We start from the raw sequence: 14,062 nt of genomic DNA, 5'->3' as shown, positions 1-14,062 counted from the left end.
CGAATAACACGGACTGATAAGTCAAATTTCTTATGTTTTTTTTTTGGAAATTAATCGTATGTTTTGATAAAAATTACCCAGTTTTAATTAACTACATTTTTTCAAATGAGAATACTTTAAGTTTGGTGTGAATTATATTGATTTTTTTAAGTCCATGTGCTATGATAACCGATTTTTTAATTATCATCCTAAGAACGCAATGACACCACTGTATTGAACTGTCATTTCCCAACAGCACGGATAAAAGGTACCCGGTTAATAGGGGCTCCGCTGTATTTAAATAAATTTGTTTTACCGTTCGTTACGAAAATTTACAAACAGGAAGGATTTTGTATCGATGTTATTTTTATTCTTGTATCATGAGGCCACCCAAGAGATTTTCACAACAAACATTATTATATTCCATGGTTTCCACATCTTGAAGCACTGTTAAAATAGCTCGTTCCATTTCTAAAAGAATTGCAGGTTTCTTAACCTGCAAAAATATATATCTGTTAGTAAAACCAAATTGATTATTGCGTCACATGTAATACAAACCGTTATTATAAGAGTTGCGTTTTTGTAAACTACATTCAAGTGTTCCTGCTTTGGAAGAAAGTTACATCGTTGAAATTCTGGCACATTTATTTTTTTGAAATACTTATTGTTAGAAGTTTTAATGGTAAGAGTTTTTTCGTTCTCGCTACATGTTATAGTGTAAGTTGTAACAGGATACGGTAGATTTCTGATTCTCCATTCAATAGCATTACGCGTCACTCTTTTGGTAAGCAAAGGTTCGGTACAACATTCTTTTAACATTTCTTCATTTTCTTTAAGTCCTGCAGGTATTGATTCCCCAAGTTCTAACACCCAATCTTCTTTATGCAGTAGAGTACTTTTATTTTTCCAGGCGCGCCGCAAAACTACACCGGTATCTGTACTGTATTCTTCGGCCATTTCCCTGCCATCAGGAAATCGATAGTGCACTTTTCGCACATTTCCTTGTATGACAGATGACTTATCAGCACTTTTTACCAAATTCAACCAATCCTCAAAGGACATGCTAGGATTGGGACAATCCAATAAAACACCGTCAAGTTATATTAAAATGTGCTGTAAAAAACACAAAAATAAGCAAATTCAGGTGATCTTAGCTACAGAATTTGTGTTTCTATTAACTTAAGTGGGTAAAAAGGAGGTTTCGTCATACAGAACATTTAGCCATCAAGGCTTTAGAAAAAAGCACAAAACCAGGATCGACAGCAGTTGCCAAATGCGAAGAATGTTGCTATATACGGGTATGATAAATGAATTGTTTTCGTTTTATAAATATTTGTATAGCACTAAAAACTTGTATTTTGCATCCTTTCTTTATATTTCAGCATTTTTCAACGAGATATTGCGGCTGCTGCCTGTAAACAAATATCGACGCCTGTTGTCAAACTGAATATCAAAATGGCAACATGCTAAACGCTAAAACACGCCTCCTTTAAATTCCATCTTGGTATTAACCAAAGTGAGTGCATATATCAGATGTCCAGTTCAATTTGACCGTTCAAATAGACAAAGAGCGACAACGTCGTACGCGATGATAAAAAGTAGCTCAATTTTGTAAACAGAGCTGCTCGTCTCGCACGACATTTCTGCTTCAACAGAAATATTCGAATTATCAAGTTTTTATACGAGCCAAATTAATGCCAAACGCTAAAAAATAGAAACACATTTGAAGTCATTTTTTATGTATTTAAACATTTATTTTTTAAGCATGTAGGTTGACTGGGCCAAATGAGCTACTTTGATCTACGCGGAGTGAAATTTTTAGCTATTTTTTGTCTCGCGCGATTTTGTTGCTCTATATCTATTTGAACGGTGACGTCACAAACAAGGAGGTTTAAAGAGATCAGATGGTGTAAGCAAAGCGGGTATAATCAAGGTTGAATATACAGGAGGGTCTAAGGCAGCGGTCTAATCTTGTTGCGCGCAACATTGTTGCTTGGAAACATATTGCTGAGGTGGTCTATGAATGTTGCAGGCAACATTTCGCTTTGACACTGTTTAGCGTCAAAAAATGCCAATTTACAGCTCAAGGTTTATTTTGTATCATTCACTTATTGAATGAAGTGTTGAAAAAACAAAATATACACCAAAAAATGTATTTTAAATGCTTAAAATCCAAATTTAGCGAATGTCAACAAAACGTAAACTGCTGCTGTGTCATTTAATACATCCGATCACCATGACCAAGGTAAATAGAAAATGTTGCCAAACAAAAATCAAATTGGTTTGAATTTGGCCGACAACAAAGTTGCGCTAGCTGTCAAAATCCATACATTTTGCCAGCAACAACCCGCTTGGCAAAATGTCGCGCGACATGCATGCTTGAAATCGATGCTTGTTAACATTTTATTTCAAGCATCGTGAGTGTCCCAGCGTGAGCGCTGAGCGCACCTCCCCTCATTCTCAATGCCGCGTTTTTGGTTAATACTCGCTCCCACCCTTTCTTTCCTTCTCTCAACGGACCTACCATTCCCGCGAGCGTAGGCCGACCAAAAAATTCCAGGAAATTCGTACAGTAAGTGTGCAGTTTTTTATTCACAGTACTGTTTGGCAAAATATCAATTCTTGATGGTGCGCGCTAGGCGAACAAAACGTTAGCTGCTGCACCACCGATGGTGCGTGCTGTTGGAAGGAAAAACACTTGCTGTTTGATGCGTTTGCTTGAGGAATGAAAGATAAATCGAGCATTAGAATGGTGAACAAAACTAGTACTATTTAAAACTTACCGATCACGCAGATATTTTAAATTAAACGGCGACTCTGTATGCCCGATCCATCTGCTTTGATCTGTTATCAGGAGCTTTGGTAATGAAATAGCTACGTGTGATGGAAAATAATAGAAAAATAAACAAACATTGAAAGCAGTACGATTGTTTGAACACAAACATCATTTGGAAGATTCTTCTTCTTATGCATGCACTTACCCGTAGATCATGTAACAAAACATACTACATTTACGTCTGCGTTGACATCTTTCACGATTAACTTAACCACTTTTCTATTATCATTTCATAATTTTCGCTGCCTCTTCCGGCACCGATCATTCCCGTATGAAATTTGCATTCGTTCTGGCAATGAGTTTCGAACGATCAAAACACAGCGCGAGAGTGAAGAACACAAAGTAAATGGCACTATGTACAAGTGTTGATCATATGGTCAAAATAAAGTATAATGGAATTTATTTTGCTTCAAATGAATTGGTTTTATTCTGATTAAAAATTCAAATATTGTTATCAGTCTAGTTGTGAACGTTTAAAATTTTGATGAAGTGAATGCATCATTACCAGATAAATGAAACGACAATCGACGCATTTTGACCATACCGAATTATGATCGTCTTTACACATAGTGTCATCTCTGGTGCTTCAGGATCTCACGCTCAGAGCAAAAATTCTCGCAAACTTCGCAACGGTGGGAGCGTTTAGCTGTGGAGGGCTGGAGGAGTGCGAGTGTGTGTCTCATGCACATAGCGAAATTTTGGTCAACACCTCGATGGTGGGAGCGTTTTTCCATGGGATGGGGTAGTGGAGTGCGAGTGTGTCGCATGATTCCTTTAAAACTAAGGCCAGGGGTAGCGAGAGGCATCAAAATGAGTTACTCTTTGCCAAGCGGGAATATTGCGCGTAACAAGATTAGACCACTGCCTTATCGACTGGATCGACCACCACTAACCCACGTGGGTTTGAAGTGGCTTTACAGTGGGTTTAGGCCGATTAAGTTATTTGGGAAAGAATATATTTAAGCACAAATTCTTGATTATGGTTTAAAATACAAATTAGCAATATTTTTTTAACTTCATAATTTTCCAATGAGAATATTTGAATATTGCCATTAATTATAGTGTTTTTTTTGTTATGACAATGTGCTCTGATGACCGTTTTTTTTTTAAATATCCTCCTCAGAACGCAGTGTCATCTCTATATTGAACTGATATTTCTCAACAGCACGGATAAACGAATAGCCGGATAAAAGGTACCCGATTAAACGGTGCTCCATTGTTTACAGGTGTGCATATCCTGGACGATTTGACAGCCATGCTGTAGAAAAATGAATACAAAATGTCAGGAGGAGATACGATCTTTTGTTTATGTATGCGCGTGAATTCCAATGGCTGTTGTGGTTGATGTGTCGTAGTGTGAATAAAAAAACAACGTATGACAGCCAAGCTACACGGACCGGACGACATCAGACGATGCCATAATACATAGGACCGCTGGCAAGAGATTCGCGTCGGACCGAGCCGTTTCGGATCACAGTGGGCCGATTTTGTATGGGATTTGACAGTTTTGGTCGCTAGTGTTTTCCATATTGCATATGGAGTTTCATTTGAATCATTCGGGCAATGGCTTTATGAGTTTTCGGTCAGTATTATGAGAAAATCTGTGATTTTCGGAAGGATAAATGAAAAATCGGTAGTTTTAGGGTGATCATCAGTGAATCGGTAAGCAGAACAAAAATCGGTAGGAATACAGATAAATTGGTATTTCTGGTCACTCTGTGTGCAGCTTGGCCGTCACAATCAAGGTGTTTTAATATGAAAAGGTTAAGTTTTTGAGATCAAAATGAAATACCTCGACGTGACAAAGCTCTTCCGTGGACACTGGTAAAAAATTAGGGAGTGATCCCAAGCTCCCGACCACGCTGGTTTTCGCTGGTCTTTTCGGGGATAATTCGTTAACGAATTATCCCCGAAAAGACCAGCGAAATACAGATCATTTTCGGGGATAGTGAACACACGTGAAGGATGAACCCATGCAAAAAAGAGCTAAAAATTTATTTATTTATTTATTTCATATATAAACCGACGGACCATCGTGTCTAATCGGCAACCTTATAATTAAATTAAGGAGCATATAAATAAACATCTAGTTATAAGCAAACATTACATGTGACGTAGACGCAATTTCTCCTTGAACGTGGAAGTAGACATACTAAAATCGAACAAATCTAACACTTCATTGAACTCGAGGGACATACGTATAATAGGGTGTCCCTGGCTATGGTTGTTGCGGGTACGCGGTACACGGAGATGGAAATTGGATCTAAGAATCCGACAGGGAGCGAACAAATTGATGCTGGCTAGTAATGCCGGGGAATCGATCTCTCCGTTAAGGAGCCGAAATATGAAAAGGCATTGGGCGTTTTTACGTCGAGAGCAGAGTGGTTCAAGTCCGAGAAGCAGACACCGCTGATGGTAGGTGGGCCGAGCGTGGTGGGATTGCCATGGATTACTAGCATGAAGTCGACTGCCTTTTTTATGGATAGGAATCATTCGCGCGTGTTTCCAGGACTCAGGATACGTGCCACGCATAAGGGAATCATTAAATATTTTGGCAAGAATGGGTGCGAGTGATTGACGGCAGTGCTTCAAAATGTATGCGGGAATATTGTCAGGTCCAGATGATGTAGATGGTTTTATATCGTTGAGTGTGCGCGCAATTAATGCTTCGTCAATTGTGGGTATAATAAAATCGATAGCATCCGATGGAGTATTGCGGGTGGCCTCTGCTAGTGTGTTAGGATTGAGAACAGGAAGGGTGAATGCATCAGCGAAACGATTGGCGAGAGTGTTGCAAATATCGGATGTATCGATACTAGTTTGGCCATTGTAGCTCATTGACGGAGGGATACTTCTTATATTGCGCCGTTTGTTCCAGAAGCTCCAGAACCGTGTCGGCTTAGAAAATAGCTGCCTTTCAGTACGGCGAATGAAGGAGCGGTAGAGCACACGATTATGTCGACGATAATTGTTCAGTGCATCGAAAAAAATTCTGCTATGCAGCGATGATCTCGTTCTACTGTAATCCGCGTAGGCTTTTGATTTTATTTTTTCAACCGTCTTAAAGATGCATTAGACCAATCGGGGCCAGGCTTTCGTTGAGCAACAGGAACGCAGGAATTAATCGCTGAGCGCATAAAAACGCTAAAGCAATCGGTGGCTTCGTCGATAGTGGAAAAGTTGGAGCAGTCAAAATTACGGTCAAACGACACAATAAGGGCATTCATACGTTCCACATTCGTTTTGAAGAAATTTCTATTGACTATACTGCGAGTGTGACTGTTGGTGGTGTGGGATAGTTGTACGGGATAATAAATCATCATATCCAATGAAGGATGATGAAAGTCCTCACTGAGAAGTGGAATACTACAGTGTGTTACGTATGGGAGGAAGTTCTCTAGAGCCGAAGTACCATTCACAGAGTGCAGAGGTGTGATTGAGTCGCACAAAATATTGGTTGCGGCAAGGTTTGCGAAGACCAGATCCAATTGACGCCCAGATTGATTTGCAATACCACTCAACTGAAATAATCCGGTACTATGCAACCCATCAACGAAATCGGTATTAGCCACGGAATTGCATAAAGGTGCATAATGCATGACAGAATAACATGGAGAGCAATCGGTGGCTTCTGATGTATTAGTCAGCTCCCATCTGATATCAGGTTTATTGAAATCTCCGAAGACGTATAATAAATCGCTCTCTTTAATGCGGCTTGAAATTTCACGTACACTATCATGTAAAGCGTTCATCACTGCGGGGTCATTCGCATGACTAGGCGGAATGTAAACAACGCCGATGTAAACAGAGACACCTGGCAGCAATGTTTTGATCCAAAGTTGTTCCAGTATGGTATTAGGCGATGCGATTTCACATGTCGGTATTGAAGAGGAACTTGCAATTAAAACACCCCCACCGCGTGAGAGGGCACTGTTGGAATGATTCCTATCGCACCTGTAGATATGATAATGATCGTCAGTGAGGAGCGAAGAAGGTATGGAATGAGTAAGCCAAGTCTCGGAAAGAATGATAAAATCATATTCTGATTCGGATAGCGCCAGGCGAAGATTTGTAGTTTTCGTTCGTAGACCACGTACATTTTGGTAGTAGATAGAGAGACTGGGATGAGCTGAACGAGGTGCATCGCCGGATGCGGTGCAAGATTGCTATTCATCCGACGGGCCAGCGTCAGCAGGAAAATAGAAATGAACATTCGGATTTATTCCCTTCCCTCATATTCCAATCAAGGTGGACTTAAAAATATCAGGTAGTGGACTCTAGTGCATTTTGACAATTCGTCACTTGACGTAAGGTCCCCAGGATTCAAACTTTGTTTACATTAATTAAATTTGTTCATATAATTTATCTACCCTCATTCTAACAGTGGTTGAAGGATCATCTCTTTTTCTCACAGTGAGTTTGATACGAAGTGACACAAATATACACGAACATTTAAACACTACACAAATTACACACAGTTCCAATATTTCGAAAATATTAAATATACAGAAAATAAGGTGGTAAGAAAGAACATAAGTGACGAAGATGGGGGGGGGACCCCCACGGGGGGAGTAGGATTTTCGGATCCTACTATGGAATCCTTGGTGAGGATTCCGGTAAAACAAAAAAACGGAAAAAAAAATAACAGAGGTGAGCGAATTATTATAAACGATTCATAATAACCGGAAGAAATCTTCTTAATCGTGGAAAGTGTAACAAAAGGCAAAAGCTTAGCCACATACAACCCTTTTCTTTTTGCAAAGGCGACAGAAAACGCCATTGGAAATGCGCCATTGCAAACTACATTACTTAGAGATGGGAAGATTCTCATCAAGGTGAAAAACAGAAAAGATGCAGAAAAATTAAAAAAATAAAGCTTAGTTGGGGAAAAACGGAAATACAAGTAAAAGTAGAAGAACACAAAACCCTTAATTCTTGCAAGGGTATAGTGAGATGTGATGCCTTCAAATTTATGACGGAAAATGAATTGAAAGAGGGATTAATCAACGATCATGTGTCAGACGTATATATTTTCAAAAGGAAAAACTTGAATGGTGAACTTGCTAATACAAGAACAGCCATCATAACATTCGAAAAAACTAAACCACCCAAGGATATACACATAGGATATTTTAAGGAAAAAGTGGAATTATACATCCCTCTACCAATGAGATGCATGAAATGCATGCGACTCGGTCACATTAAAGCGAAATGTTTTAGGGAAAAAAAATGTGCCAAGTGCAACGAAAATTTTCACGAGACATGTAACAATCCCCCCAAATGTGCAGAATGTGGAGGCAACCACTCTACCCTAGACAAAGAGTGCCCGATATTTAAAGATGAATATGAAATAAAAAGAATACAAACTATAAACAGAATCACACTCAGAGAGGCTCGAAAAATACGCAGAGACGCAGTGCCTGCAATTCCTAGGACGTACCTAAAAGAAACTTTCGCGAATACAATAGCTAGAAATAATAGGGAACATACCAACACAACAACTAACAACCAACCAGAACCAGAAAACGAAGAAGAACAAAACAACCAAAGAATAATCATAGAAAAAGTAACACAGACTCCAAAGAACCAAAAATCAATACAATCGATCGAACAAAACGAAACGGATCACATAACAACAAAATACATTGTAAACAGAACAGAAAATAACACAGAAAATGAAAATTACATAACAAACAACTACCAAGAAAATGAACAAACAATAAGAAAAAGAACAAGAAGCGAAACAATAAATTTCAGTGACACAGAGGTATATCTGAGTGAATCAGAAGTATACCAAAGTGACACTGAAAATTCTAGATACTTAAATGCAGCAGAAGAGTTAACCCCACCATATAATTAATAATTTGATTTGACAAGGTGTGAGCAGGAAAAATGAATTTTTTCAATATTATCCAAGCAAACATACAATCACTGAGAAAAAACAAAGAAGAACTTAAACATCTCACGCAAACACAAGACATTCATGGAATATGCCTACAAGAGACATCGACCAAAAAAAATAAGAATATTAAAATACCAGGGTACAACACCATTAAAACAGATAGGTCAGATGGCTATGGAGGAAGCTGTATCCTTATAAATAAAGGAATAAAATACAAAGAAATCAACATCACAAATCAAGTAGAAACAATTCAAACCACAGCAATAGTAACACTCAAAACAAAAATGACTATTATATCAATATACATAGCACCACAGGCAAGCAATATAGAGATAAAAAATACAATAGCCCAAATAATACACAATACCAAAGACATGAAAAAAGTTTTAATAGTGGGCGATTTCAATGCGCACCACAGATATTGGGGAGATGATAAAACCGATAAAAAAGGTGAAATCATCCTGGAAGAATTTGAAAATTCAGAATTAATAATCCTACATAACAATACATACACATACATTCCAACAGACAAAAACAAAAGAAAAACTTCAATAGACCTATCAATAATATCAAAAGATATATTCCTAGAAGCAAACAAACAAATCACATACTATCATATAGGAGGTAGCAACCACAAAGTAATAAAAATTACCCTAAAAATTAAAAACAGCTGCTCACCCACATTCGTTATAAATAAAAATAAAACATATAAACAAATAAATGAACTAGATCACACAAAAATTAACACAATAAAACAATGCATCAATAAAATCAAACAGATAACTAAAAATAATACTCACCGAACAAAACATAAACTAAAAGTATGGTGGAATGAAGAATTAAAAACTGCCTTTAAGAATCGAAACATAGCCAGAACTTCCTTTAATAATTCACGCACTATAAAAAACTCAATGGAATGCAAGAAAAGAACAGCTATCCTGATTTACAAAATAAAAAAACATAAAAGAGAACTATTTTACCACACTCTAGATAGTATAAACTCCCAAACTAATACCAAAGAACTATGGGACTTAGTATACAACATTAACAATAACAAAAATCATGCCAAAGAATCGAACATTATACACAATGATAATAAAATAGCCAAAGACTTTTTAGATTTAAACTTCGAAAAAAATAAATTATCCAAATTTAGAACAGATACAAACAATGCAACCCAAATAGACATGGAATTAATTAATAAGGAAATATGGAAGGAATTACTAAAAAACAAGAAAAATACAGCACCAGGAATAGACAAAATAACTTACGAAATGCTTCGTAGCATAAACGAAGAAACACTCAAGATCATCATAAAAGATGCAAACAATATATGGATGAAAGGAAAAATACACAAAAATCTAAAACAAATCAAAATTATAGCCATACCAAAACCAGAAAAAGATCCAAACAATATAAACAATTACAGACCAATCGCACTCATTCCGACTCCTACAAAAATTCTAAACTCTGCAGTACTCCTCAAACTAAATAGACACATAGAATTAAGAAAGATTCTACCAGAAACCTCTTTTGGATTTAGAAAACACAAAACAATAAATCAATGCATAAATTACCTAACAAATCAAGTATACCAAAACAAAAGGAAAAATAACATGACCGGGGCAATATTTATAGATTTAGAAAAGGCATATAACAAAGTCAAAACCAAAACACTGATGCAAAAATTAATAGACGCTAACACACCAAACCAAATAACTCTATGGGTTACTAATTTCCTTAAAAATAGAACAGTAGAGATAGAAAGTAACACAAAGATCAAAATGCTAGTCACTAACGGATTACCCCAGGGAGATGTAATGTCCCCAACTCTATTCAATCTATATACCAAAGATATACACAATAAAGTAACAAATGAAAACACAAAATTAATACAATATGCAGATGACTTTGTGATAATTGCCAGAGGAAAGGACCAAAACGAATTGAAGACCAATCTTCAAACATCTTTAAATTCATTCATAAACGAAATAGAAGAACTAAATCTCCCCATAAACACGGACAAAACTAAATATATGATATTTAACAATAAAAACCAAAATTTCAACCTCAACATACGAAACACACAAATAGAAATAACCAACACATACAAATACCTCGGCACCATAATAGACAATAAGCTTAAATTTCATAAACACATAGAATACCTGAGAAATAAAGCCATAGATAGACTAAACATTTTAAAAATACTATGCGCAAAAAATAACAATCTAGACCCACAAAAAGCTCTAATAGTATACAGGTCAACTATGCGAAGCATATTTGAAACGGGCTCATCATACTTAAACAATAGCAACAAAAGCAATAGGAAAAAAATAAATACAACAATTAACCAAGCGATACGCAAAGCTACAGGATGGACAAAAACGACACTCATCAACACCTTGCACGCTATTGCAGCCGAGATCCCATTCCAATTCAGATCTAAATTCATAGCACGTAAAGAACTAGGAAAAATAATAGTATATTCACACATATTAAGAAAACAAATAAATAAGATAAAAGATAATAACTACAATAATAAGTCAAAATCATACCAAGAGAAAATATATGAAGAAGACTACAACATTTTAAAACATCTATCCATTAGCCAAATGAACAACATTGCAACAAAAATAAACATAGACACAACACTTAATAAAGAAATAGGTACCAAAGCAAACAAAAATAAAGAGACGATTAAATCAATAACCTTAGAAAAGATGAAAAACTACAACAATAATGGACCAACAATTTTTACGGATGGTAGCTTAAAAGATAATCAGGCGGGAATAGGAATTTACATAAAAGATAGAAAACATAACATATACAAAGAATATAAAATTAAAAACATAGCATCAATAGCAACAATAGAACTGATAGCCATCGAAAAAGCTCTGGAGATAGCTAAAAAATATAAGATGAAAAACATAATCCTATATACTGATAGCCTGACCTCATGCAACATCCTAAAAAAAGCACAAAAAGAACCACAAATAGAAGGAATTATATATAACATATTACAAAGATGCACCAGCACTAACACACAAATTGTTTGGATACCGTCGCACGTAGGTATAAACGGAAACGAAGTCGCAGACGAATTAGCGAATAAAGGATGCCTAACAAGTGTAGCATTAGACAATAAAATAAGGTTTACTGATGCCAAAGATTTGTACCGTAAGGAAATGGAAAAACAGGCTACAGAATGGTACACAAATGAGTCCATTACTAATAGACAGAAATTCCTAAATTTCCAAACTGAATTCAAAACTGAAATTTGGTACAAAAACATAAAAATTAGCGGGAAACAAATAAAAATAATGAACAGAATATTATCCGGGCATGACTATTCAGATTACTGGCTAGCCAAAATGAAAATAACCCAAAAAGGTGAATGTGAAAATTGCAGAAAATCAAATACAGGATGGCACATGATCTTTGACTGTCCCAAATACAATAATAATAACAATAACAATAACAATAGAACAAAATTTGAAGATTTCCGAAAAACATGGAGAGAACCCTCTGGAAAAACAAAAAGGCAAATTATAAATTTCATAAAACAAAATCACATAGAAATATGAAAAGAATGAGAGGAAAAGGAGAAACATCTTTTATCTCTTCCTGCAATGGAAGATCATTTAAAGAAAAAAAAAATCTCCCTAAAACCTCAAAAAAAAAAAAAACAAACAAACAAACAAACAAGAGAAAAAAAAACAATAGCATAGATAACTATAATTAACTAGAGAAATAAATGGAACAACACAAACAGATGGAAACTAACTGAATTTTGTTTTCAAAACCCAGTATAGTTACCCACACACACATACACACCAAATTCAAAAAAACGGACACAAGAACAACACCCAACAGACAACACAAAACAATCTGAGTATCAAACCCCGTGAAATAAACGATGTGACAACCAAAGACTGAAAGAAGAGAAAAAAAATAAAAAAAAATAAAGAGAAATAGACTGCAAGGTCTCTCTAACAATCAAGATGGTCAACCTCTGATTATGGTGTCCCACAACATCATAGGAGGACAAACCCCATCACCCAAAGAAGAAGAAGAAGAATTTATCTACCCCATTTTTTCGAATAAATATTCTTTAAAAATATATTTTGGACTTTGTGAGTTCTTATTTAACATTGAAACATACATTAAAGTGTGTTATTTTGTGTTATTCTGTGAATTTATTCTAGAATTCTTTGTGTTTTCGACATTTTTGATGATAAAAATAAAGAAATCATTTTTTTTTTCAATTTTTACATTAATTCCTCATTATCTACGAGCCGCATGGACAATTTACTTGAGATTAGAACTCATGCTAGCATGATTTTAAATTTCGTGCATAAACAAATCATCAAATCTTTTGTTAATATATTACGTTTTTTCGATAAAATCAATAGACACACTAAAATGCACATAATAACAAAGAAATCTGTTATATTTGCTAAGCTTTGTGTGCGGAAACCAATGGTCAACGGTTCTAAAATAACGTAAAGTCCCTCAACTATGGCGACCCCCCAAAGGCCCTAATCCACCACCTGATATTTTTAATCCACCTTGATTCCAATTCATGCTCATGCTTCATCCTTGATGCTACCAACCACATCGCTAATTCTACTTCGAATCACTTTGCCAGTTGCGCCACCATATTATTATTCATGATCGTGCTATTTGCTTGTTTTGTTGTATGAAGGGGTACTGATACTAAATGAATTAAAAGAAATAAATAAAACAATAAAAATAATAGATTGACTATTAAACACGCATTTCTAACAATGAGTAAAGGGGTCTGAAGTTACTGGAGCTGCATGTTTTAAAAAGAAATCAAAACTTTAAATCATCAATGAAAACAATAAAAATGGAATTGAACTCATGTCGACCATGGTGCAAACATTACACCATTACCATTTGACCACTACTAGTTCATGAACATGAATCGTTATCTATCAGTTTTAAACCCTTCACCGTATTAATACACGATGCGCAATCTCAGATTGCGCATATATTCGTTTTATCAAAACATAAGTCATTTCGCGTAGCCAACCCTGAGCTATATACGTCATGTCCATACATTTTCAGATTGCACCACGATTGCGCATAAATTTTCAAGATTATATTCCGAGATATATAATTTTTTTTTTGACAGATAAATATATCAAACCGACCCGTTTGACAGATAAATATATGCGCAATCTGAGATTGCGCATCGTCTATTGCTACGGTTACGGTGGCTCCGGTATAAAAATCGGGGAGGGCTGGTGCGGGGTAATGAAATTTGTATGCAGAGAGTGACAGATGTCCCCCACAATGTCGCCCAGCAAAAGGGGTAA

At 36.0% G+C, this 14,062-nt stretch overlaps 2 protein-coding genes and 1 long non-coding RNA gene across 3 annotated transcripts; all 3 read right to left on the bottom strand.

The window, feature by feature from the left end:
• Nucleotides 1-327: 327 nt before the first annotated feature.
• Nucleotides 328-1,408, bottom strand: LOC1268849 (protein DPCD). Its single transcript, XM_307420.5, has 3 exons — nt 1,190-1,408; nt 538-1,092; nt 328-475 (listed from the first exon to the last, which is right to left on the bottom strand). The coding sequence occupies exons 2-3, from the start codon at nt 1,039-1,041 to the stop codon at nt 347-349; spliced, it is 633 nt and encodes a 210-aa protein (XP_307420.3). The 5' UTR covers nt 1,042-1,092; nt 1,190-1,408; the 3' UTR covers nt 328-346.
• Nucleotides 1,409-2,543: 1,135 nt separating this feature from the next.
• On the bottom strand, nt 2,544-3,758 carry LOC133391041 (uncharacterized). The gene is made up of 3 exons (XR_009764520.1): nt 2,961-3,758; nt 2,763-2,853; nt 2,544-2,696 (listed from the first exon to the last, which is right to left on the bottom strand). It is a non-coding gene; the product is annotated as an uncharacterized LOC133391041 (long non-coding RNA).
• Nucleotides 3,759-4,918: 1,160 nt separating this feature from the next.
• Nucleotides 4,919-5,881, bottom strand: LOC133395103 (uncharacterized; the record flags this gene model as incomplete). Its single annotated transcript, XM_061663800.1, has 1 exon — nt 4,919-5,881. A coding segment is annotated over one exon (963 nt), but the record flags the coding sequence as incomplete, so codon positions are not given.
• Nucleotides 5,882-14,062: the final 8,181 nt, after the last annotated feature.

Source organism: Anopheles gambiae, chromosome 2 (genome assembly GCF_943734735.2).
Source record: "Anopheles gambiae chromosome 2, idAnoGambNW_F1_1, whole genome shotgun sequence".
Classification (NCBI taxonomy): domain Eukaryota; kingdom Metazoa; phylum Arthropoda; class Insecta; order Diptera; family Culicidae; genus Anopheles; species Anopheles gambiae.
This window is presented reverse-complemented; position numbering and strand designations above follow the sequence as displayed.